The sequence below is a fragment of the Marmota monax genome, unplaced genomic scaffold (genome assembly GCF_021218885.2).
Source record: "Marmota monax isolate L192 unplaced genomic scaffold, Marmota_monax_Labrador192_F-V1.1 WCK01_AAM20220418_F8-fsc00047, whole genome shotgun sequence".
NCBI classification, from domain to species: domain Eukaryota; kingdom Metazoa; phylum Chordata; class Mammalia; order Rodentia; family Sciuridae; genus Marmota; species Marmota monax.
This window is the reverse complement of record NW_026692072.1, coordinates 11,725,642-11,751,810: the sequence shown is the minus strand read 5'-3', so window position 1 is coordinate 11,751,810 and position 26,169 is coordinate 11,725,642. Positions and strand designations below refer to the sequence as shown.

The window sequence follows — 26,169 nt, the reverse complement described above, 5'->3', positions numbered from 1 at the left end:
TCCCCCAGAATAAGCTCCCAGAATATGAAGTTTGTTTCCTTCATTTATTTTCCTTCCTCTCTTAGCAACTAGCATTTCATTCATCACAGACTAAAAAAGTAATTTACCTTCTTTCCTTTTGTGTAATATGCTCTTCTAGTAAAGTTGGAGGAAATTGTAAGGATCTAAAGTAATTTGTGAGACTGGTAGTCAAAGGGAGATAGATATCAGCCATCTAGATTATAGATAAGCAAGCATGGGGAACAGTTAAGAAGCTCAGTGGGTCAGAATGAAACTTAAGTCTTTAAAAGAAAATGGTAGAACTTCAAACTAAAAATTATTTGTATTATTATATAGTTTAGGAAAAACAAGAAAGTGCATTTTAAGAAAATTCTGCAAACTCATTGTTTTATGGAATGAGGTGTTACCAGATTCCAGAATCATAAAAAAAATATAAAGCTGATTAAAATATTCAAAAAGAAAGTCTGGCTGGTATCTGACCTTCTTTATGACCAAAGGTTTCCCATATTCTCACATCACATGTGATTATTGAAGAAACATTTTTCTGTTAAGGTTAAAGGAAGGGACATGCTTTAACCTCATCTGAACAGTATGACATAGGGTCCTCAATAAGGGTTTGAGGTCAGTGGGTATGTTGACAACACTCCTAAATGCTATCTTTCTCAGGTTTTCATGTAGATCATGATAGTTTGGGACTATCTGTGAATTTGTAAGATTCAAAAATTAAGGGTATTGGTTTTTCTAGAACAGTTATTTTTCAACCTTTATTTCATTATTATCCTCCTGAGAAACCTTTTTAGACATTTATTTCCCCAGTCATCATTCCATGAAATTTTAATGTCATAGATAAAATTATTTATATACTCTGGCATTTGGGAGGGGAACAAATGATTACAGTGTCTTTTGGGAATGGTTACCTCACTTCCCCTGGCCCTCATGCACCAGTTTTAACCCCCATGAAGGCAATATCACCCATGCTGAGACCTCAGAAATCTAGAGATATATCATTATCCTTGGAAATGAACTGTTACTTGTACCTTTCCTTACAAATTAAAACTGGGACAAGGACTGTTAATAAATTAATGTTGAAAAGTGTCTTCTGATGGCCTGCAGCAGTTATAAGAGTAAAAAAAATGTGTTTCTTTATCTTATGCCTTGTATGGAAGACATTTTCTCTCTGAACAACACCTTGATCATTTGAGGAAAGAATAGGCAAACATTAGGATTAGCAGAGCAATAAATGCAGCTCTCTAAAAGGAAAAAGAAATCACAGATCACAAGATGCTTTTGCAATGATATGCGGAGGGGAAAGAGTAGGTTAATATTGAAGAATCCAGGTATAAAATTGTCCATCGCTCCAAAGCTAGTATGCTCTAACAAGTTCAGTTTCTGAAAATAGGAGTTGATTTGTAGCAGAGAATACCATTTAGCTTATCTGGCATCTAAGAATGTTCTATTCTCCCAAGAGGGTTTGGCTCTGTCTGATCACAAGGGTGGTTGTGTATGAAATGCACCTCGGAAGGAGGAGGAGGAAATGACATGTTCATGTAAATGAAATACAACTGCAAATTAAAGTGTCACCCTGTTAAAAAAAATCCATTTTTATTTAATTGGTTACCAAGGGAAAAATGTCATACAGAAGTATATATCAGGGAAAGTTAAACTGTGAAATATTACAAGCAAATCTGGATTCAAGGAAGTTCTTGGGGGGGAATTATAAAAAATTGTCTTAATAAAAATATTCTGATGCTGCAAAACTAGCTCATGAATTTCTGCCCTGTTACATGCCAGGATTCTGAAAGAGATTAACAAATATTTTCTCATTTGTTCTCTACCGTCTCTCTATCCAGTCAGCTGTGTGCTAGCTGCCTCTTCCCTGAAGGGAGCCTTCTTTTGAGATGTATTATGAGGAAGAAGGTCATCTACAAAGGAGATGCTTTCTCCAAAACAGTGCTGCTTACTATCAAAACATCCAAGGACTAAAATGCTTTTGGCTTTTCCATGTTCATGGTGTCCTCCCACTTTTTACTTTCCTTTCTCCACATTTTTATGAAAACACATCTGTCTCTTTAGATCATGAGCCTTCTGCTAGATGGTATACGTACAGGACCTACCACAGTGTTGGCACAAAATAAATAAATGTTAAGTGATAACGGAAGGGCTGATGAATGGAATTGTATTTCCACATAGAATTGTTCCTTAGGATATAATATGTTTCCTCTTTGAGGTAAAAACTTTGCCATATGAGATTCCACAGGTTGTTTTTTTTTTTTTTCCCAACTTTAATTGTGGTTCTTTCTCTTTTCTCCCTTCTACTAATCTCACTATTATTTTCTGTTCTACAATGGAAACATGCAAATAAATGATGTATTGTTCTGTCTTTGTTTTCTCCTCCATCAGGGGCAGTGATTGGTGATGGACAGTCTGCTGTGGCCAGTAACATTGCTAATACCACCTACCGGCTCCAGTGGTGGGACTTCACTAAGTTTGACCTTCCAGAGATAAGTAATGGTAAGCCAATATCAACCTGGGGTCCTGGTGGAAGGGGATACATTTCTGGTGAGCCAGAACTCAAAGCCTCACGTAGCACTGGATTTTCAATCGTTTCATTGGGTAGTTGATGGACACAGGCCATTCTACAGCTCTTCTGCTCACCTCAGCACTCCAGCTAACATGTCTTGAGCCCTGAAGAATTTATGGTCTAGTAGTTCACTGGCCAAAGTTTAAAAGTTTGATGGAACTAAAAGGATCAGAAATAGAAGGTAGTATCAGGACTGAAGGCTACACCTTGTGACCCTTGAAGAAGAATATAGTGATGTTAAGCTCATTTATAATCCAGACTTGATTGGACTGAAGTGAGTGGTATGGTTTATTTCTTTTTTTACAGATATATCTGTCTAAAACTTCTTTTTTCCTTGCTTCTGGAGAAGTTCGTAGTTTCATGTTCCCATTATTCACTTGGAATCACAACTTTGTAGACATTTCATTTCATTTGGTGTCTAAGGAAGGACCTTCTCACATTCCTGAAAAGTGGTAGTTCAGACCTTGCTTGTATTCTTCTGATGGTAGGCCTCATCTGACTAGAGATTCTAACCATCACTGTAAAATTTCTGTTAAACTGTTCTTTATTGTACTGTGAGCCCCTGTTCCCCTTCCTCCTGTTCGGTTTTACCACTGAATTTCCATAGAATAAGCCTAATAAGGGGCTGGAGTTGTGGCTCAGTGGTACAGCACTTGCATGTGTGAGACCCTGGGTTCGATCCTTAGCACTGCAAATAAATAAATAAATAAATAAATAAGTAAATAATCAATCAATCCATTTACAACTAAAAAAATCTTAAAAAAAAAAAAAAGAAGAAGAAAGAAAGAAAAAGTAAGAACAAGCCTAATGATGCCTTCCAAGTAATATTCCTCTAGCTATTTGAAGGTAAATTGCCCTTTCCCTTTAAATCTTTCTTTTCAGGCCTTACTGCCTTAGATTGCTTTATCTTGTGTCACTTCCAAATCCTTGGCAGTTCTGCTCATCTTCCATTTTAACTTTGGCAGGGTGTGGAGGTGGGAGGGGAGGTAACACAGAACAGAATAGAAGAGTCTTGACATGAGCTTGTACCTAGTACTTTGGACAGTATTCATCTTACCTAAGATTTCAGCAGCTTTTTCTGAAGCCACTATTGAGTTTGCAGTCACTTAAAATTTCTTGATTTATTATTATTAAGCCAAAACTCAAATGCTCTGTACTTGTGTGGCTGGAATCTTTTAAAAACCAAAGCAGGTTTGTATTTGTTTTCATGAAATTTTATCATGGCATCATTGATTCCTAGCTCTTGCCTCTCAATATCTTATTGAACTTTGATTAGTCTTCTCTCATTCTTATATCATCTACTAATTTGATAAACACCCTTCCCCTTTCTTCCTTCAGATTATTAGCAAAACTGATAAATCAGAGCAAAGTATGGTGTCACAGGCCTGTAATCCCAGTGATTTGGGAGGCTGAGGCAGGAGGATTGCAAGTTCAAGACCAGTTTCAGCAATTTAGGGAAGCCCTGAGTAACTTAACATGATCTTGTCTCAAAATAAAAAATAAAAAGGGCTGGGAATGTAGCTCAGTAGTAAAGCACCTCTGGGTTCAATCCCTAGTTAGAAAAGAAAAGGGATGGGCTGGGGATGTGGCTCAAGCGGTAGCGCGCTCGCATGCGTGCGGCCCGGGTTCGATCCTCAGCACCACATACAGACAAAGATGTTGTGTCCGCCAAATACTAAAAAATAAATATTAAAATTCTCTCTCTCTCTCTCTCCCTCTTTTAAAAAAAAAAAAAAAAGGAAAGGGAAGGAAAAATCGGTAAATCAGGACACTGCACCAAGCTTTGTTGTATTGTGGGTTTTGTCTGTTGATTTTGGTTCATAAATTACATTTTAGGGCTTAGTTATTCACATCTGAAGTATATGTTTCCTGTCTTATCTGTAGAAAGGATTTGTTGGATACCTTAAAATAATTAAGATGTTGTCTATTTGTGGCATTTCCCTGTATGCCAGTGTTTTCTTCTTTTGGCGGGAGGGGTGGGGAGGTGGTTATCGGGGATTGATCCTGGGGCATTTAACCACTGAACCATATCCCCAGCCCTTTTTGTATTTTATTTAGATACAGGGTCTCACTGAGTTGATTAGTGCCTTGCTAAATTTCTGAGGCTGACTCTGAACTGATGATCCTCCTGTCTCAGCCTCCTGAGCCACTGAGATTACAGGCCTCTGCCCCCAGCTGTATAACACTCTTGATACTTTTATCAGAGGAAATGAGGTTGGTTTTTCATGTTCTGTTCCTTAGTGAAATCTCATCCATTTCTTTCTAAATGCTTATAATCCAGGTATGTCCAATAATCTGTTCTTTAATCCTACTAGGAATCCATAGCAGTTTACTTTCCCTTATCAAAAACCAAATGTGCTGGGTTTGGTGGCACACGCCTATAATCCCATTGGCTTGGGAGGCTGAGGCAGGAGGATCTCAAGTTCAAAGCCAACCTCTGCAACAGTAAGGCGCTAATCAACTCAGTGAGACCCTGTCTCTAAATAAAATACAAAATAGGGCTGGGGATGTGGCTCAGTGGTTGAATGCCCCTGAATTCAATCCTCAGTACCTACCCAACCACCCACCCCCAAAGAAAGAAGAAAGAAAACCAAAATGTGTTTGTTCATCTCTACTTTTCTGGCCCAAATCTTACTGGCTGTAATTTTTTTTACAGTTAATTTGTTTCCTTAATTTGTCACTTTCTATTGATATAATATGAATTAGGTAATACAGTCACTGTTCAAAAATTTTAGAAATATAAAAAGATGTACAATATGAAGCCTTCCAATCCTGTTCCCTGCCACCTACCATTTCTTACCACAGGCAACCACTGTTAAGAGTTTCTTGTCTGTCTTTTCAAGGATATTATGTATGTATAAAAACAAATGCAAAGTAATATTTTCCCACCTTTTATGTATTCTGAATGGCAGCACACTGTATCTATTTTTCTTGTGTTTTTTTCTTTAACAGTATATCTTAGTGATCTTTACATATCAATATAGAAAGAATTTATTCAAAGCTGAGGATGTGTAGCTCAGTAGTAGAACTTTTGCATACCATGCAGGAGGCCATAGGTTCAATCCCCAATACTACATTCAGTCAGTCAGTCAAGTGAGTTTACTCATTTTTTATGGCTGCCTTGAATAAATTTTATTTTTTAACCTTGTGTTCTATTAGGTTGTTTTCAACCTTCTGCTATACAAACTATATTACAGTTTGTCATCTTGCACATGTATAAGCATATTGATAAGATAAATACCTAGAATTTGAAATTTCAGGGAGGAAAAGAGTATGTACATTGGTAATTTTGGTAGATCTTACCATATTGCCCTTTGTGCATATTGTGCCACTTTAAATTCCTACCTGCAATTCATGAGAATACTTGATTCCCTAAACTCTTTCTGATAACTTTTATTGAATTCTTATATATTTGCAAATATGATAGATAAAAAGTAGTATGTGCACATTTTAAATTGGTCCCAAACAGGTTGTGTGTCTCTTTGTATACTTGACCATTTGCTGCTCTGTCTTGACCTGCCTACATGCTTTACCTCTTTCTCTATTGTGTTAATGGTCTTTTCCTCAGCAACTCTACAGAAGCTCTTTATAAATCAGAAAATTAACTTATAATAAGAGTTTCCTACCTGTCATTTATCTTTTGACTTTGCTGAAGGTTATTTTTGTCATAGAACTTATTTTAAATCAAAATTATACAACTTTCCTTTTATGGTTCCTAGTTTTTTGTGTCATCATTAAGATCATTTAGTACTTTATATTTTAATTTTTTGTATTTAAAATTCTTGATTCTTTAGGAAACTTAATCCCCCATAAGAAGACTGATCCAACTTTCTCCCCATGATGGCTCATTATTTGTCCCAGCCCATTAATATTCCATTTGTTTCCACTGATTTGAAATGTCATTTTTCATCATACTATTAATTTTCTGTGTGTATCCAGACATATTTTTTTGCACTTCTATTATAGTGAGCTGATTGTTCAGATGAGAGTTCACATGGATTTTGTTGTTTTTTGTGTTTTGTGGTACTGGGAGTAGAACCCAGGAGTAGAACCACTGAGCTGCCTTCCCAGACCCTTTTTTAATTTTTTATTTTGAGACAGGGACTTGCTAGGTTGCAGAGGCTAGCTTGGAACTTATGATCCTCCTGCCTCAGCCTCTCATGTTGCTGCAAGTATATAAGCATGTGCCACTTTTTCCAGTGTGGGTTTCATTTTAGAAGATTTAGAATCTGGTAGAACTAGTTTACTGTTTTGTTTTTTAAGTTTTCCTGTCTACTTTTGTATTTTTTAACTATATTTTAATTTTTTCTCTTGATAGGAACATTAAAACTACTTTTTAGCCTGGCACGGTGGCACATTTGTGTTACAAATATAACTTGGGAGGTTGAAGCAGCAGGATTGTGAGTTCAAAGTCAGCCTCTGCAACAGCAAGGCACTAAGCAACTCAGTGAGATACTGTCTCTAAATAAAATACAAAATAGGGCTGAGGATGTGGCTCAGTGGTAAAGCACCCCAAGGTTTAGTCCCTGATATATATACATACATACATACATACATACATACATACATACATAAAATAAATAAATAATTTTAAAAAAATTTAAAAATAGAATCTGGCAGTATAATTTTTATAATCACATTTAATTTATATAAATACTTAAGGAGATTAAATATCTTTATCTTATCTTACAATATGATTTTCAGTTTATCCAAATTTCTCTTGTATTCATAGGAATGTTTTAAAGTCGTCTTCATATAAATCCTATTCTTAAAAAATTTTAACTGTCATACTGCCTTTGTTTACTGGTTATAGTATTTACTTTATTAAATCTCATGGAGTTATCTAAGTATGCTTCCTGGAGATAATAATTTTACCCTCTCCATTCCAGTTTTTTACATTTGTGATTTTGTTATTGCAATACTGGGGGTTAACCCAGGGACATACTACCATTGAGCCACATCACATTGATTGATTGATTAATTCATTGATACTAGGAATTGAACCAGGGGTACTTTACCACAAGGCCACATTCCCAGCCCTTTTTATTTTTTGTTTTGAGACAGGGTCTCACTAAGTTGCTTGGGTCTTGCCTAGTTGCTGAGGCTGGCCTTGAACTTATACACTTTCTGACTCAGCCTCCTAAATCACTGGGATTATAGGTGGGTGTGTGCCATGGTGCTCAGCTTGTGATTTCTTTTCTCTAAGTACATTAGTGTTAACCCTAATAATAGTGATATTGTATATACCCTCCCCCATTAAGTGTATTCCTAGCTATAGGGTTGAACTAGAACTACTTTTATTATTTTAAAAATTATCCAGATATTCCTCTTTTACTAGTCATTTTTATCAAGAATAGTATTGAACTTATTTATGCCCTTTCAGTATTTATGATTTTATAATTTATAATTTTTGTAATTATGAGTTTATAATTTTCTTTGCTTAGGTCTAATGTAATCAATTATGTTAGTTATATAGCTATGTTTGGTGGCACACACTTGTAATTCCAGTGACTCCAGAAACTGAAGCAGGAGAATCACAAGTTCAAAGCCAGCTTCAATAACTTAGCAAGGCTCTAAGTAACTTAGTGAGACCCTGTCTCAAAATAAAAAATAAGGGGCTGAGGTTGTGGCTCAGTGGTAGAGTGCTTGTCTAGCACACATGAGGTACTGGGTTTAAACCTCAGCACCACATAAAAATGAAATAAAGATATTGTGTCCACCTATAACTGAAAAATAAATATTTAAAAAAATAAATTTAAAAAAATAAAAAGGGCTGGGGGTAGCTCAGTGGATAAGCTCCCCTGGGTTCAATCCCCAGTACAAAAAAAATAAGTCATATAACATTTCACCTATTCTTATATTAGTTGGTTAAGCCCTACCTGGTTTTAATGTATTTTTTCATTGATATTCATAAGCAAAATGGATCTTGGTGGTTCTGTTTTTTAATGAGATTTTTATAGGTATGGTGTTGGTATTGTTTGTGTTACAAATATAACTTCTCTTTCCTTATTTTGTCTGTAGCTGTTTAAAGAATAACTGGAAGAACTTCAGAGCAGTATTGGAGTTACTTACCTTTTTTTTTAATATGGACCACTTCATGAATTTGCATGTCATCCTTATGCAAGGGCCAAGCTAATCTTCTGTATTGTTCCAATTTTAGTATATGTGCTGCCCAAGGAAACCCTTATTTACCCTTCTTTGCGCTTAAAGATCTGGGTCTGATTCTCTCCCACAGCTAAAACATAAAGAGAAGTGAATGCTTTGATAACCTTCTGTCAACTTTATTTGACATTATTTGAGATATTTATTTTGATACTGGGTCTCAAGAAGTTACCAAAGCTATCCTAGAATTTGTGATTCTCTTGCTTCAACCTACTGAGTCACTGTGATTATAGGCATGAGCCATTCCTCCTGGCTTAAGTACATAATTACATAATTGTATATATGTGTGTGTGTGTGTGTGTGTGTGTGTGTGAGAGAGAGAGAGAGAGAGAGAGAGAGAGAGAGAGAGAGAGAGAGAGAGTTAGGTGCTGGGGATTGAATCCAGGATCTTATGCATGCCCAGCAAGCAGCCCCAAGTACATAATTCTTAAACTACACTAGTTCAAATCTCAGCTCAAGTACCATCTAGCAGTATGACTTTGGGTAGTTTAATCTCTCTATACTTAATTTTCCTTTTCTATAAATAAAGATTGTAATAATGCAAACTTCATAGGATTGTTATGAAAATCAAAAGAATTAACATGTATCAAGTACTATTAAATACTATTAAAATATTTTTTAGTTGTAGATGGACACAATACCTTTATTTTATTTGTTTTTATTTTTATGTGATACCAGGGATCAAATCCAGTGCCTCATGCATGTTAGAAAAGCGCTCTACCACTGAGTCACAACCCTGGCCCTATTTTTCCATATTTTTATTGGTACATTCTAATTATACATAATGGAATCTGTGTTACATATTTGTATATGCATGTGATATAACAATATAATTTGGCTCATATCATTCCCCAGTATTTCCCTTTTTCCTTTTTTCTCCCTTCCTTTCTCCCCTTGGTCCTTTTTCTTTACACTAATCTTCCTTCAATTTTCATGAGATTCCCTCCACTACCACCTTTCTTCCCCCCCCACCCCCATTTTCCACATATGAGAGAAAAGATATGACCCTTGACTTTCTGAGTTTGGCTTATTTCACTTAATATAATGTCTTACAAATGACATGATTTTATTCTTTATGACTACATGAAACTCCATTGTGCATATATGCTTAATTTTTTTAATCTATTCATTCATTTACATATACCTAGGTTATTCCCACAGTTTGGCTATTGTGAATTTTGCTGCTGTATATATGGGTATTCATACATTGTATAGTATGCTGGTTTTAATTTTTTTTAAATTTTGGGTGATAATTTAATTCTTTAGGATTGATACCTGGGTCATCTGGTGGTCTATTCCTAGTGTTTTGAGGAGCCTCCATATTGATTTTCATAGTGGTTATAATAAATCTACAATTCCACCAACAGTATGAAAGTCTTCCTTTTTCTCCTCATCTTGTCCAGCATTTACTATTGTTTGTATTCTTGATGTTTGCCATTCTTACTGGAATAAGGTGAAATCTCAGTGTAGTTTTAATTTGCATTTCTCTAATTTTTAAAGATGTTAAAAAGTTTTTCATATGTTTGTTGACTATTTGCGTTTTTTCCTTTGAGGAGTGTTTAGTTCTTTTGCCCATTTAAAAATTTTGTTTATTTATTTATTTGGTATTAGGAATTAAACCCAGGGGTGCTTTACCTCTGAACCATATCCCCAACCCTTTTTATATTTTTTATTTAGAGACAGGGTCTCGCTAAATTGCTAAAGCTGGTTTTGAATTTGTAATCCTCCTGCCTCAGCCTCCCAAGCCACTGGGATTATAGGCATGTGCCACCACACCCAGCTTGCCCAGTTATAATTAAGTCCTTTTTAAAAATTTATTTATTTTTGCAGTGCAGGGGATTGAACCAAGGACTTTGTGCATAGGAGAAAGGCATTCTACCGATTAAGCTACATCCCCAGCCCCTCATGTTAAGTTTTTTGAGTTCTTTAAAAATTTTGGATTTTAATCTCTGTCAGAACAGTAGCTAGCAAAATTTTTCTCTTGTTTGTAGGTTTTGTCTTCACATTCTTTATTATTTTCCTTGCTATGTAGAAGCGTTTTAATATGATACCATCTCATTGATTAATCTACTTAGTATTATTTCCTGAGCTTTAGGAGTCCTATTGAAAAAGTTATTATCTTTGTTGGAGTGTTGGTCTTAGTTTCTGGTCTAATTTCTAGGTCTTTAATCCATTTTGAGCTGACTTTTGTGCAGGATGAGAGATAAGGATCTAGTTTTATTCTTTTACATATGGATAACCATTTTTTCCTGGCAGTATTTATTATAAACATTGTCTTTTCTCTAGTGTATGTTTTTTGACACATTTGTCAAGAATCAGATGACTATATGTGTGGGTTTGTCTCTGAGTCTTCTATTCTGTACCATGAGTCTGTGAATTTTTATGACAGTACCATACAGTTTTTGTTATTACAGCTCTATAGTGTAATTTGAAGTCAGCATTGCTTTTTGGGCTTAAATTGCTTTCACTTTTCTGGGCCTATTATTCTTCCAAACAAATTTTAGGACTATTTTTGTTTTTTTCTAATTCTGTGAAGAACATTATTGGTATTTTGATGGGTTTTGCATTGAATCTGTATATTGTTTTTGGTAGCTTTGTCATTTTAACAATATTAATTCTGCCAATACATGAACATGGAAGGTCTTTCCCACCTACTCGTGTCTTCTTTAGTTTCTTTCTTCACTGTTCTATAGAGTTTTCACTGTAGATGTCCTTTACCTCCTTGGTTAGATTTATTGTTAGGTTTTGTTTTTTGAGGGTATAATGGATGGGATTGTTTTTCTGATTTCTTTCTTAGCAGGTTTATTATTTAAATGAATACCACCATTTAATAATGATATCAATATCATTATTGGTATATAGTAAAGCTATTGATTTTTGTATATTGATTTGGTAATCTCTGCTGAGTTTATTAGCTCTAGCAGTATTCCAGTAGAGCTTTTCGCATCTTCTAAGTATAGGATCAGATCATCTGCGGTGATGATTTGACTTCTTCCTTTCCTATTTTTATCCCTTTCATTTACTTCTCTTGCCTAATTGCTCAGGCTAGAATTTCTAGCAGCGGTGAGAATGGACATCCTTGTCTTGTCCTGGATTTTAGTGTAAATGCTTTTAGTTTTTCCCTGTTCTCTATGATGTTAGTTTTGGGTTTGTCATATATAGCCCTTATGATGTTGAAGTAAGTTTCTACTGTCCCTGGTTTCTTTAGTGTTTTTATCATGAATGGGTGCTGGATTTTGTTGAAGGCTTTCCTCTGCAGCTATTGAAATCACTATGTGATTTTTGTCCCTAATTTTATTTATGTGGTAAATCATTTGTTGATTTGTGTATGTTAAATCATCCATGCAACCCTGGGTTAAAAGCGACAGAGCTTGGGATGTGGATCAATGACAGAGTAGCCCTCTGTTCAATCCCTGGTGCTATAAATAAATAAGTAAAATTTTTGCAAGCTTCAGTTCATTCACACTACAGCTTCCTATCATTTTCTTCTTTATTTGTCATTGATTCTGTGTTTCCTCTTCCATCTTTGAATATGACTTGTAAAACCTGAGCTGATCATAGAGCATCATGAACAACCAAATCGGCTTATGTAGTTATGATTCTCCTTTCTCTTATTTAAATCACTTGAATTGTTAGAATTTAGCATTTTAAAAGTGTTGTATTTGGCAGGGGTGGTGGCTGCAAGCTTGTAATCCCAGAGGGTTGGGAGGCTGAATCTGGAAGATCACAAGTTCAAAGCCAGCCTCAGCAACTTTGAGGCCCCAAGCAACTTAGTGAGTCCGGTCTTAAAATAAAAAATAAAAAGGGCTAGGGATGTGGCTTAATGGTTAAGCACCCCTCAGTTCAATTTCAGTACCTTTTTTTTTTTTTTTTTAAGAGTTTGATTCTTGAGAAAATCCTGAACTCTAGGAGTCAGGACACATATATCTCATAATAGCCAATGTTCTTTTCCATGGTATTATCCTTTAGATGAAGTCACTTTTAACTGAGGTTTGTATCATTCACTTTTTCTCTCTTTTGATACTGGGGATTGAACGCAAGGATGCTTTACCACCGAGGTCCATCCCCAGCCCCTTTTTTTTTTTTTTTTTTTTGAGACAGGGTCTTGCTAAATTGCTTAGGCCCTCCCAAGTTGCTAGAATTATAAGTGTCCATCACTATGCCCAGCTCACTCTTAACTGTTTCCTTGTTGGTCCAAATAAGGCATATTTACAGTTGAGCCTTTCACTCTTGATAGATTCGATGATTAGTAGCATAAGTTGGGAATTACTTTTACTGTAGAATTCATTTCTCAAAGTCACCTGCTTCCCAATAGAGGGTAGCCTTTAACTTTGGAACAGCCTGGACCTAGGAACTGTGATTCTGAATTTTACTTATGGGTTCAGCAGCCACCACGTTGCTGGTCATCTGACATAATCTGAATTGCATTTCACCCTTTTTTGGAGTTAGGCTAAAAATTCCTACCATTCTCTCACTTAACATTAGGGGGGTTATGAATCTGCAAAGAGTTCAGAAGTTTATGAATAAGGCCTCATATGCATAGATAATTTTGAAACTGCTTTTGCAGGAAAAAAATAGCACAATTAAATTAATTCTTTCTCCCCCCCCTCCCCCCTCCTTCCTTCCTTCCTTTCTTTCTAATTTCTTTCTTTCTTTTTTTCCTTCTTTCATGAGGATTGAACGCAGGGGTGCTTTTCCCCACTCCTGAGGCTAGCCTCAAACTTGTAATCCTTCTCCTCAGCCTTCCAAGTCTGCAGTTATAGGCATGTGCCACAGTTTGACTCAGTGTAATTTTTAAAAGTAGAGTGTGTGTGTGTGTGTGTGCACGCACACACACACACACATATACCAAGGATTGAACATAGTGACACTTAACCACTGAACCACATACCCAGCCCTTTTTATCTTTTGTTTTGAGACAGGGTCTCACTAAGTTTCTGAGGCTTTGAACTTGGAATCCTCCTGCCTCAGCTTTCCTAATTGCTGGAGTTACAAGCATGCACCACTGCACCTGGCAAGAGTAATCTTTTATTAGGTGAATGGCTTAGGTCACTAGGGTTCCTGGTGAAATAGGCCTTAAGAAATCCAGTGGATAAGTAGTGTGGGGTAGTACCACAAGGGATGTAGTGATTGGTGCCTTTGGGGATGCTTGGTGTCATGTAGAACTCTGGTCTTCTGTTGAAATCAGAGAGGTTCAAAGATAGCCAAGAGGAAAATTTCCTGCTGATTTCAACCCCCTTGGGTTTTCCAAATCAGTATATAATGCATTTGCAAAGGCACTGCAACGGCTAATCACTCCCATGGCCTCATCTGACCAGCCAGCAACAGGCTACCCATTGATCTTTGTACAAGGTATTTTTTTTATAATTTATGGTGCTGATAGGAAGGCAGAGCCATCTGCTCCTCCAGGCATCAGTATTTCTAACCCCTCCCATTCCCTGCTAGGGCATTTTCACTTGGAAATCATTTCTAATTGGGAGGAGATTACATTGCAGAGTCTGGAACATGGCTTCCTGCTGTCTCCTACATCCTTTTTTCTCCCTTTGGACCTGCCCCCTGAAGCTCTTCAGCACTTTTGATTTGAGATATGTTTTCTTTCCTAGCCTTTATTTCATTCTTAGCTACCTAGCTAACTGCCTCATCATCTATTCCAGTATGATTTTGCGTGGAAGTGAAAGCCATTTGCTGAGTTCTCAAGTGTGGTCCCAGACCAGCAGCATCAGGGACACCTAAGAATTTGTTGGAAATGTAAATTCTCAGGCCCCGCTCCAGCAGTCAGTATTTTGATATCGCCTCCAGGTGACTGTGGTGCCTGCTCTAGTTATGAACCACGACTGCCAAGTAAGGCATGGAGCACAAAAATATTTCCAGTGACATTTGGACTGCTTTACTTTTTTCTACCAGCATATATTATTGATGAATCCAAAAAGGATGAGTTGTCCATTATCATTAGGATATTACTTTTTTGTAATAAAAATCAAATAATAGAAATCAAAAAATCACTTCCTGAATAAATTAACTCATCACAATTTCAGCTTTATGAGAGGAAGCTGCACACGTGGTAAAGCAGTGACCATTCACCTTTGTAACTGACCATTTCCATGTGGGAAATTAATAGACAATAATCAGTCAGTTAAGTTGCTATTTGGGGCTTTGAAATAAAAATGAAACTGTAAATACACAGCCCCGCACTTGCTGTAATACAGCTACCAAATCACTTTTTTTTTCATTATTGTAGAAGTACAGCTGGATCACTAGCTGCAAAATTCGTGAAACCAAATATGCCACTAGAGAGTCTGTTATAATTTTCAGCATTCTCTTTTTATTTATCATTTGCATGTCTCTCAGCTCACCATAACAACCTGGAACATACGTGAAAATAGGTAGCATTGAAGGAAGGGGCAAATTTTAGGTAATAGAAATACAAGCACGGTTCCTGAAATTGAGGCTGACAAAATGCTTTTGTTCATCCTCCCATTTTTTAGGAGTTTCAAGCCAAACTTTCCAGAAGAAGGAAAACCTCACATACACTTTTCTCTTCACCTTTCATCCCTGTAAACAGTTGGAAACTTTTGTGTGTGTTTGTGTGTGTTGGTGGAGAACTTTGAGGGTCCGTGTACGCTTCTGTGTTTGACCAAAATACATGTTAACACCCAGTGAGATAGATCTATGTAACAGCAGGGTAAAAGAGCAAAAAATACCCACTGAACATTATCTACATTAAGGGTAGATAAAATGGTAGCTGCAAAGCTGTCTTAGAATCCATAGGGTCCCTTCTTCCCTATTTATTGTTATGTCCTGATTAATATTTTTGGTACTTTTCTCTTTCCCCCTGCCTTTGTTAGTACAATTCTAAATTGTTAATTTTTTTTAAATGTTTTTGAGGGTTACACCAACCTCAAGATTAAAAAACCAAAATGAACTCACTCCTGAAGCTTCCCACAGTCATTTTGATTCTGTGTCCCCAACTGGCAACATGTGTTAGTACAGAGGAGGAAAAGGAGATTGTCATGTTTTTGGCAAAAGGCTTGGGACCCTGTGTCAGGAGCAGACGGTCCTAGTGCTAACTAGATAAATCTAGCCGTACAGGCTAGAGCAGATGGTGGGTTGGGAGTTGAGCAGTAGAGGCCTAATGGTGATAGCATGAGTATTTGGATGTCATTATTTTATTAGTTAGCAAACAGAACCATCCTTGTGGTCCCTCCTCAGTTTTATGTGTAATTGTGCTGTAGGTGTCAGCCCCCGAGAGTTGGCACAACAGCGAGTCAATGTGTTCTCATGTGTTTTTTGATTTACTGTCATCTCTGTAGCTTCATAAGCAACACACAGGGAAAGAGGAACAAATGCAGAGTTTTGCGATTATTTTGAGTCTCTGATCCCATGCACCCTGGAAAATCAATTCTTTGTTTTCCTTGGGCTGATTTCCTAGGGAAACTTGCTCTTGACTTCCCATATCTGTCTGCTTACTGGAGCAAATCACCTAGAACCTGGTGAGGGCAGCTAAGCTTGGCCGGTTTTTTTTTTTGTTTTGTTTTTTGTTTTTTTTTTTTAACCATAATGCCTCTGACAATGAATATCTCCTTCAAATAGGAGACAGAATAGAAAGTCACTTTGCATGCATTAGATCTAAGTGAGAGAAAGCCCAGAGAAGCTTGTTGTTCTGTTCTGCCAATACCCATGAAGTATCATGTTCCATCTCACATCAAGGATAAGAAACTTCATCCTGGCAGGAAATCACACAGTAGGACTTGCAGAGGGGTTCAAATGCAAACCAGTACCAGGCATGCAGGTACATTCCCCATGCTGGCTAACATCTCGGTGTCCTATCATGTGGAATGGATTTTCACAGACAGACAAGCCCTCAGCCCCCATCCTGCTATCTTAACAGCCTGAGCCTGCTCTCTGGCCAGTGCTATGCTTTAGTCAGAGTAACTGCGAAGTGCAGACTAGTTCTTCCTGTGTACATTGGTTCACAATATGGAAAAAGACAGAGCCTAGTGAGAAACAAAAGGAGCCCCAGCCATTCAGCCAGGACTGGGCTTTGTTTCTCTTTATCCCCACTTTGTGAAGTTAGGGATTAGTGCAAAGAAAAATATGAAACAAGAGTTGGAGTTGTGGCTCAGTGGTAGAGTGCTTGCCTAGCATGTGTGAGGCACTGGGTTTGATTCTCAGTACTGCATATGAATAAATGAATAAAATAAAGATCCATCAACAACTGTGTGTGTATATACACACATACAATTTTTTAAAAAAGAAAATACAGCACAAATTGGTGAGACCACTTCCCTGCCCGAGATCACAGAGCAGGTGTTGAGTAGGATTCCCATCCTCAAAAACTCTACCTGTTTCTGCTTTTCCTTGGAGTCACTGGGTTTGTGTTTTCATTTGTCTTGGTTTTGATCTTTTGGACAATAACAGTTTGGGAAAGTTCTCTGGTAAAGTTTTTAGTAAGTTTTCCTTAGTTGATCTTCAAGTGATGTTTCCTAAGTGGGAGATCACAGCATGTGTGTCCTTCACTACCCTGCCTAGCCTAGGGAAGCTGTATATAATGCAGCTACGACTCAGTAGATGACTGTGATTGTGGGCATCCTGTAGTGTCTACTGAAGTGGTAGGAAAGACGTCTTTATTGCCTCTCATGTATCCTGTTCCCTGACAGTTTGAATAATAAGGCATCCTGTATAGCATTTTTATAGATAAGGTTCAGGCTCTTGGGAAGGCCCCAAATTTTCTTTGTCTCAGAATTTTTCACAGCATACACTCAGAGTTTCTTTTCCTCTTTTCTTTCTTTCTGTGATGCAGCTTCCGTGAATGTGCTGGTGCAGAACTGCAAGATCTACAATGATGCCAGTTGTGACATTTCTGCAGATGGCCAGCTCCTGGCAGCTTTCATTCCTAGCAGCCAGAGGGGCTTTCCTGATGAAGGCATCCTGGCAGTGTACTCTCTGGCCCCCCACAACCTGGGTGAAATGCTCTACACCAAGCGATTTGGTAAGGGATAGGAAGCCCAACCTAATGACAGAGGGACGTTGGTGCCTTGGCATGGGAATTCCTAGGTGAGGCATGGCTTGGGTGAAAGTAATGGTCACGCACTGCCCCTACCTTCACTAGGGCACAAGCCAGAGAAAGCTTGTTTTGCAAGAATCTTGTCTAGTAGCATTGAAGAATAATAATAAGAGTCCTCTCTACCACAGTAGCATCACAAGCATGCTCCTGTTATGGTGCTGGGAGCAAGAAAGGAGTGCTTTGGTCATGGTGTGGGGAACTGAGCACACATATAGCAAGGCAGTTTGACTTTGAAAGCACCCCCAAAGGTTGGGCATGGTGGTGCGCACCTATAATCCCAGGTTCAGGAGGCTGAGGCAGGAGAATTGTGAGTTCAAAGCTTCAGCAAATTAGCAAGGTCCTAAAGCAACCCAGTGAGACCCTGTCTCTAAATAAAATATTAAAAATGGCTGAGGATGTGGCTCACTGGTTAAGCACCCCTGGGTTTAAATCCTGGTACCCAAAAAATGCCCCAACCCCAAATATGTGTGCTTTTTGATCCAGAAATCCTACTTCCAAGGAATTAAAATCCTGTGCAAAGATTTACATACAAGGATGTTCACAGCATTATTTTTTATCATATAGAAAAATGTAAGATTTTTGCTTTAAGAGTTCTTTTAGAGTTGCTTAAACAAATGATGATGCAATAATAGGACAGAATACAATTAGCCTTAAAAATGCTCTCAGAGGCCAGGCTCAGTGACACATGCCAATAATTGCAAGGCTGAGGCAGGAGGATTGCAAGTTCTAGGCTAGCCTCAGCAATTTAGCAAAGCCCTAAGCAACTTAGACCTTTCTCTAAATAAATAGGGCTATGGATGTGACTCAGTGATTAAATGCTCCCAGGTTAAATCCACAGTAACCAAAAAAAAAAAAAAAAGCAAACAAACCTCTCAGAGGCTGAAACAGGAGGATTGCAAGTTCAAGGCTAGCTTCAGCAACTTAGCAAAACCCTGTCTCAAATTAAATGGCTGTGGATGTGGCTCAGTGGTAAAATGTCCCTGGGTTTAATCACCAGTGCCAAGGTAAACAAAAAAGTGCTCTCAGAAGAATATTTAATAATAAAGAAACATTCATAATATATTAAGTGAAAAAGTAGATTTCAAAACAATATTTATAGACTGATACCAATATTTTAATGTGGTTACATGGTAACAATGGTTAACATTTATTAAGAACTTTCTATATATCAGACAGTACTCAATACATGTATGCCTTCTCATTTTACTATTCACTACAACCCTATGAGCAAACCATTATGAAGATTGGAAAAAAGACTAGGAGTGTATTTCCTTGAAATGGCAAGAACTCTGGGAAATGTTTCTCTGTTCTGTTGGCCCTCAGGTCCCAATGCCATTTCAGTGAGTCTGTCCCCGATGGGCCGGTACGTAATGGTGGGCTTGGCCTCCCGAAGAATCCTGCTGCACCCCTCCACAGAGCACATGGTGGCCCAGGTCTTCAGGCTGCAACAGGCCCATGGTGGCGAGACCTCCATGAGGGTGAGTGCCATTGTATATGTCTGCATTATATACAGCTTCCCTAGGCTAGGCAGGGTAGTGAAGGACACACATGCTGTGATCTCCCAACTGGAAGTGGAAATGTCATGGTCTGAAGCAGTAAAGAAGGGCCCCGGTCTAGTCCATTCAGGACTAGCAGGCCTCACTTTGGGGAGCTCTGGACTGTTGAGAGACATGGGTTTTCTTACACCCTAGATAGTGAGCTAGTCCCCCAGAGGCCTGAGAGTATCTTCAGAGAAAGAATAAATTTAAAAGACATTCTTACCTCAACTTGGAACTTTAAGTATGGAGATCCATAAAGGACTCAATGTGATATTTATGCTTATTAAATGAAAAAAAATTTTTGAGAACGCACACTATAAAATGTGATCATATACCCTGAAATCATAACTGTGATGGAGGGTAAGGACTGTAGTCAGTTTCTGTGCTTAATTGTACCATGCATTTCACCAGAAAAGGCCCTGCTTAGGGCCCTCCCTTGTCTAAGGTATACCTCTCTTGTATTGCCATAAAAGCTTTCTGGGCAAATTGTGTGGTTAGTGGCCTTTGCAGTCAGCCAAATTAATGTGCCTGGTTGAGCTTCCCATATCCCATGGGAGCTCATTTGGCTAGGATTTTGTGAAGGGGAGTCAAGCATTTGAACTGTTCTCTAATTAGATAGTATTTAAGCTCTGCTTCAGTCTTAAAAACCTGTGAATTAATCCCTTAGTACTTGTGTAGTTTGTGTTATTTGTAGTTTGATGCACATGTTGGTGTATTTTTTGTTTTCTTCAGTCGTGTGCTGTGTATGTTTAATCTGCCCAATTTGGTGTAGTATAAGCTCTTTAGGGGCATATCCCTCAGGATCCCTACTTAGTGCTCTGTGTATAGATGCTTGTTGAATGCCTCGAATGGAAAGGTTTTTTGGTTTGTTTTGTTTTTAAGAAAATTCTACAGATAGTGGTAGCCTGGTGTGGTCCTTGCTTCTCTAGCCTCTTCTCCCTGACTCCTTTTAATATATTCTAGCTGATTATGCTGAACTGCTTTTCAAGCTCCTTAAATTTGATAAGGCATTTTCTTTCCAGGGCACTTTAACCTTGAATGTCCTTGTCTCAGGCATCTACAACTGCCCATGAGCTCCTCCCCTTCTCAGGCACCTTCCTTTATATAAAACTAATCACTCCTTGTGCAACCACTGTCCCTACACACGTTCTTAGGTTAATACTCATCACACCAAACTGCATTTACCAGTTTTCATTTTGGTCTGTTAACTTGGATTTATCTCAAGAGCAGAGACCAAGTCTGTTTTCTCTTTTTGAAGTCTAAATGCCTGATAGAGAACCTGACATTTAGTAGCAACTGAATGAATGAAAAGAGAATCTCAAGGAAATCATCCTCATTAACATTTCTAGGTGGTAACTAGTAAAACGAGTGACAAGTGACACCCTATCTCTGCAAGCCTCTGAAAGGGGCAGAAACAAGGCCGTCACTGCCCTTACAGTCATACAATAGGGAAGTTCTGATTCTTGAATTCCATATGACTCTGAAAATACTTGGCATTGGGTAAAGGAGAGAAGTTTATCAAGATTTTTTCTTCTCTGAATATTAGGGGATGGAAGTTGAGTTTTAGTTAATTATGTCTTGGCTTATTGTTAGCAGTTGTGAAAAGTAAAAAAGCGCCTGATATCTGCCCTTCACCACCTAGAATCCTGGCCCTGGCAGCTGCTCTTCTACCCCTTCCTGCCCAATTGTGAAAAAGTTATTTATGGATTTGATTTCAGTAATGCTATTGGACATCTCCAGCCTTTCCTGAAAGCCCGGTATCTTGCCCAACTACTAGGCACAGCCTTCTAGTCCTTCATCCTAGCAAGGTTTCTCTTTTTCATAAGGAGCCAAAAACATCTGGCTAAGGGCAACAGCTATAAAGTAGAAGCTAAGATGGTGGGATCTTTTGTCATATACTGGCTTGCAACTAAGGGAATGCTGTTGGAGGACTCTGCTGAGGAAAGGTGGTAAACCACTCAGTCCGTTGCTGTCCTGCTAAGGGGCTCATGGCAACCAGCCAGCTGTATGCCTCATGAAAAGAGCTATTTCTGAGACTTCCCAGTGAGAATATTTGATTCTCAGTAGGTACCATCTGCCACTAAGCAAGGGAGCTAAAGTAGCTAGAAAAAGTTTCTGTTTGAGAAATGTTTCTCTCATGAAAGACAGGATCAAGGCATCTCAAGAAGGCAAACCTTCTTGCCTTCTTGACTTCTTGCCCAGTCTGACTAAACCCATGTCACAGAAAGGGCTTTTGGTTTTCCAGGTCCTGGCTGCTCTCATGCCCAGGAGCACCAAAGCACCAACAAATGTTCCTGAATTTACTCTTTGATGATCAGGAAGACAGCAGCTTGTGTGCATATCTATGCTACACCACTGCTTAAGGCACCAGTGAACTTTTGTTTAGAACAGAGAGTGAGGATTTAATGGACTGCAGAGTGTCTCCCTCTGCACAGCTAAGGGTTGGTGGTGTCTGCATCCCTAATGGCAACTCTGACCTTGAGGGAATACTTGTGTGGGTAAGAGACTTGTTCTAGCGCTTCTCTTCCCAGTATTCCCTTCTCTTTGGTGTTACCTCTTGGAAGTCACTGTGGTAATGTTCAGAGAGGCAAACCTGTTGGGCCAATATCCATTCCCAGGAGAACATCCTCCAGGGTATTGATTTATTCTAATTCCCACTAAGTGAATGTCTCCCTAAGAGAGTATCTCTTACACAATCCCATGTGAAACTCTTCCAAAATGAATTACTAATTGCAGTTAATTAACCTTGGTGCACTTATTCTAAGCATTTCTTCAGGCTTCTGGATCAGTGCTTCTCAAACTGGGGTCCTTGTTAAAATATAGATCCACCTCAGACCTCAAGTCATAAAAAAATGGGAGCAGTATTTGTATTATTAAAACAACTTTTCTAGATGATTCTGGTACACATTTAAGTCTGAGAGCTAGTTTTCTTAATATCTTCTTTCCTTTGTTTTAGTTTTTTGCCCTCAGCCTTATCAGCAAGGTAGAGATAACCAGGGTCTCAGAGTTACTTAGCTTGGGGTTTTTTTGCATGTCATGCTTTAATCCTCTGCTGATTTTATTGCAGGCATAGTGTTGTGTTCTCTTTCCTACCAGATTCAGCCTTTGGATTGTCTGCACCTTGTGTCCCCATCTTTTCCCAGTTGTTGCTGCTCTCCAGGTTTCTCTCTCATCTGTCCATATGTGCAGGAGTCTTTTCTTTCCCGTGTTTTTTCATTTTAATTTTTATCCTTATTTCTACAAGCCAGGGTCCTTTTAGTCTTCCCCTTCTCTTTACTGAGACAGACCAGCCTTATTGGCAAATAATATTGGCGAACCATGAAAAATCAACGCAACATTTATTTTCTGTCTCCCTTCTCCCTGTCCTTTGACAACAATTCCTCTAGTCTAGATACGCTGCTTTCTGTGACTCAGAGTCTTCTGTTTGACTCCCTTTCACTTGAGCCAGTGAGGGCTTTTTGTTAATTTCTGTTTTGTTTCAAGTTAGGCTTTAGAGACTGCTGAGCTGAAGTTTTGCTGAATTCTCAAAACATTAAACTGCCTGTGTTCCTCACGGCTTTCATTTTCTAATTGGAACAGGCACAATATTGTAACAGAAAACTGCAATTAATTTTCTAAAATAGTGGCAACTTGCACATTATAATAACTTTGGTTGTAACCAAGTGAAAGCATAATAAAAATACAAAATTACTAATGAAGCCAGAAATAGTTATATACCCGACTATTCAGTTTGTATTGCAATAAGTTCTATGTTACTTAGGGATGGGCCAAAAGTCATCATCAGGGGCAGGTAAGGTGGGCAGTGTAAGCACATTTTGAGCTAGAAAGCAAGAATAAGGATTAGTGCTTTCGTCACAGGAATCAACAGGTAGGTACTCTTTGTTCCAGATATATGTACCATCCCCTCCCCAGCAGGTGGGGATTGTGGGCATAAAAATGGTTTATTAAGAATTGAGGGGGCTGGAGATGTTGGCTCAAGTGGTAGTGCGCTTGCCTAGTATGCGTGAGGCACTGGGTTCAATTCTCAGCACCACATAAAAACAATAAAGATATTGTGTCCACCTAAAACTAAAAAATAAATATTAAAAAAAAATTGGGGTTGTAGCTCAGTAGTAGAGCGTTTGCCTAGCATGCGTGAGGCACTGGGTTGGACCCTCAGCACCACATAATAAATAAAATAAAATTATTATTAAAAAAAAAAGAAACAAAAAAAATTGGAAAAGGATCCTCATTGCATAAACCCTGCAGATCCTAGAGGTACTAGGAACTCAACTCACAGGTTCTGGTTTACTTTTCTCTCTGGTCATTTTGTTGGCCTAATTGTTGAAAACGGACACCATCATTTGACTTTGTTGGGAGAAGCTCTAGGACAAAAAGCAGTCTAATTCCCCCTTCTCCGTGGAACAGCATTGTGTTCTTAAAGGCAAAGCTTCACATACATAGGTTCAATTTTATTGGAAACTTTGTTGCTCTGCGATAAAAATGTATTCAAGGGCTGAGTAATGCCCAAACAGATCTATAGTTGGGAGGGGGTGTTAAAGACTCCATTTCCCTTCCCCTCTCCCTTTCCCTTCCTTTCTCCTCCTCCCTTTTTGCCCTTAAGAGTTCTGCTCTTCAGCAATAGACTATCGTCTGGTTTACTTCCCTGGGTCCAACTCACCAGATCTTTTAGATTTCTAAACAATTATGAAATGTAGGGGTATCTCCTGCTCCTGAGCTTTTTATGCTAGCATTTCATTGATGGGACCTTGAGGAGCATAAGGACTAGTGCCATGAGGCCTTCTCCCAGTTCTGGTTAGCATTCTTACCTGCCCACAATTGACTTTACTCATACTCTGAACTGGAAGCCCATATCTGTTTGTTTCCATGCAGGAATGTGGAACTCTTTTTGCCCAAAGTGTAAGCAGTATTATCTTCATCTCTCTTCAGTCCCTTCCCTGTCTGAAGAAGTATTTTCTTTTTTAATACAAGTTTTTAAAAAAGTACCAAGGATTAAATCCTTGGGTGCTTTACCACTGAACTACATCCCTAGCCCTTTTTATTTTTTATTTTGAGACAGGGGTCTCGCTAGGTTGCTAAGACTATCCTCGAACTTGTGATCCTCCTGTAAGCTGCTGGGATTATAGGCATGTAGCACCACACCTGGCACACCTGGCTTCTAGAAGGATTATTTCTTGAGTCCCTTTTCAATTCACTACTATCCTTGGATGGGATATCGTATCAGATACCTATTAATGAGTATTTTAGTGTCAATCTGGCCATAAGGAAACATGCATTGGCTTGCTTTTAATTTTACTGTTTCACAGCCATCAATCATCACATCACATAGCCTCGTTATGCAGATTATTAAAAGTTCATTAAAATGAACCATAGAAAAGTGTTGGCATCCAGAGTACTCAAATTACCACAACTATAGATCCTGAGGCAGGATGGTAGCCTGGTGCCATCAGCCCTGACCAGTGTTTATATAACTTCATATTTATAAACTCTTTTGACCTATCCTGTCTTTACTCTTCAATATCTCATCTTAACTATGACTCCTTCCCTCCCTGCCCTTGAATTTAGCTTGTGATATAATCCTAATCATCCCTAGATTTTAGTCTTTTTTTTTTTTTTTTTAAAGAAAGAGTGAGAGAGAGAGTGAGAGAATTTTTTAATATTTATTTTTTAGTTCTCGGTGGACACAACATCTTCGTTTTTGTATGTGGTGCTGAGGATTGAACCCGGGCCGCACGCATGCCAGACAAGCGCGCTACCACTTGAGCCACATCCCCAGCCCCCATCCCTAGATTTTAAGAGTTTAATTTTCAAAAGTGACCCAGAACTCTAGTTGAATCCAGAGTAGTCAGAAATCTAAAGGAACTGAGCTGCCTTTTAAAATTGTCTGGCCTTGAGGGAGGCAAATACCAAAAATAAAGATGTTTTATTTTTGCATCCTGGAAGGGTACTATTTCTTCAAGGGGAGATTGGGATAAAAGAGAGACAGTTTTGTTATCAGAAGTGATTTACTCCTTCCTAAGAGTCTGTCCTCGTTAATTTTCTTAAAGCTGCCTGTCAGTTGATTAAAAGCTGCTTCCGCTGCAATTATCTTAAAGTTGACTTCTGAGATGTGGTACAAAGCATCTATCCTCAAAAAGTTCCTTTCTTCAGAACGTTGTAGAGAAAGGGGGAGGGGAATGGGAGACGTAAGAGGTGTCTGGGATGCAATTTGTCAGGGAAGGGAGAGGGTAAGATACAAAATTAAAAATAACATTCCAACTGCAGTCAAAGCCATTAGTTTTAGGCGAATTTTTCCATGACAGATTCATATAGCTCTGACAATTTCTTTTTCCTGTGTCCTCTTAATAGAGTGGAGTCTATACTGCATTTTACTTAAGAAAATGTTATTTCACCCCTACCATGGATGTTAGGCCAACACTCTTGAGACCTAGGAAGCTCTGAAATAAAAGCATTTGTTTATTGAGCCATTATAGGTGGTACCCAGAAAAAGAACCAGGTCCTGGGACAAGTTCCTGCCACTACCAGCAACCAGGCTAGATAGCAGTTTGAAAAATGACCGTGAGATCTAAAGCCGAGTATTGTTATACCAAGGCAGGCACACACACCTGTAATCCCAGTGACTCAGAAGGCTAGGCAGGAGAAGAATCACAAGTTCAAGGCCCACTTGGGGCAACTTAATGGGACCTGTCTCTGTCTCCGGATACAAAATACAAAGGGCTCAGGATGTAGTTCAGTGGTAGAGCACCATTGGTTTCTATCCCCAATATTGAACAAAAGGGAGGGAGGGAAGAAGGAGGATCTTTGTCTTTGGAATCTCTATGAGG

At 38.4% G+C, this 26,169-nt stretch overlaps 1 protein-coding gene and 1 non-coding gene across 10 annotated transcripts in view; one reads left to right on the top strand and one right to left on the bottom strand.

The window, feature by feature from the left end:
- The window catches only part of Ambra1 (autophagy and beclin 1 regulator 1), a 189,391-nt gene that overhangs the window by 133,307 nt on the left and 29,915 nt on the right, over positions 1-26,169 (top strand). For all 9 annotated transcript variants that reach the window (XM_046457122.2, XM_046457099.2, XM_046457118.2 and 6 more), the window contains 3 exons: positions 2,401-2,511; positions 17,544-17,732; positions 19,131-19,285. In XM_046457122.2, coding sequence (XP_046313078.1) covers positions 2,401-2,511; positions 17,544-17,732; positions 19,131-19,285 — 455 coding nt within the window. The remainder of the gene's footprint in view (positions 1-2,400; positions 2,512-17,543; positions 17,733-19,130; positions 19,286-26,169) is intronic.
- On the bottom strand, positions 8,661-8,763 carry LOC124102076 (U6 spliceosomal RNA). The gene has a single exon (XR_006854799.1). It is a non-coding gene; the product is annotated as a U6 spliceosomal RNA (small nuclear RNA).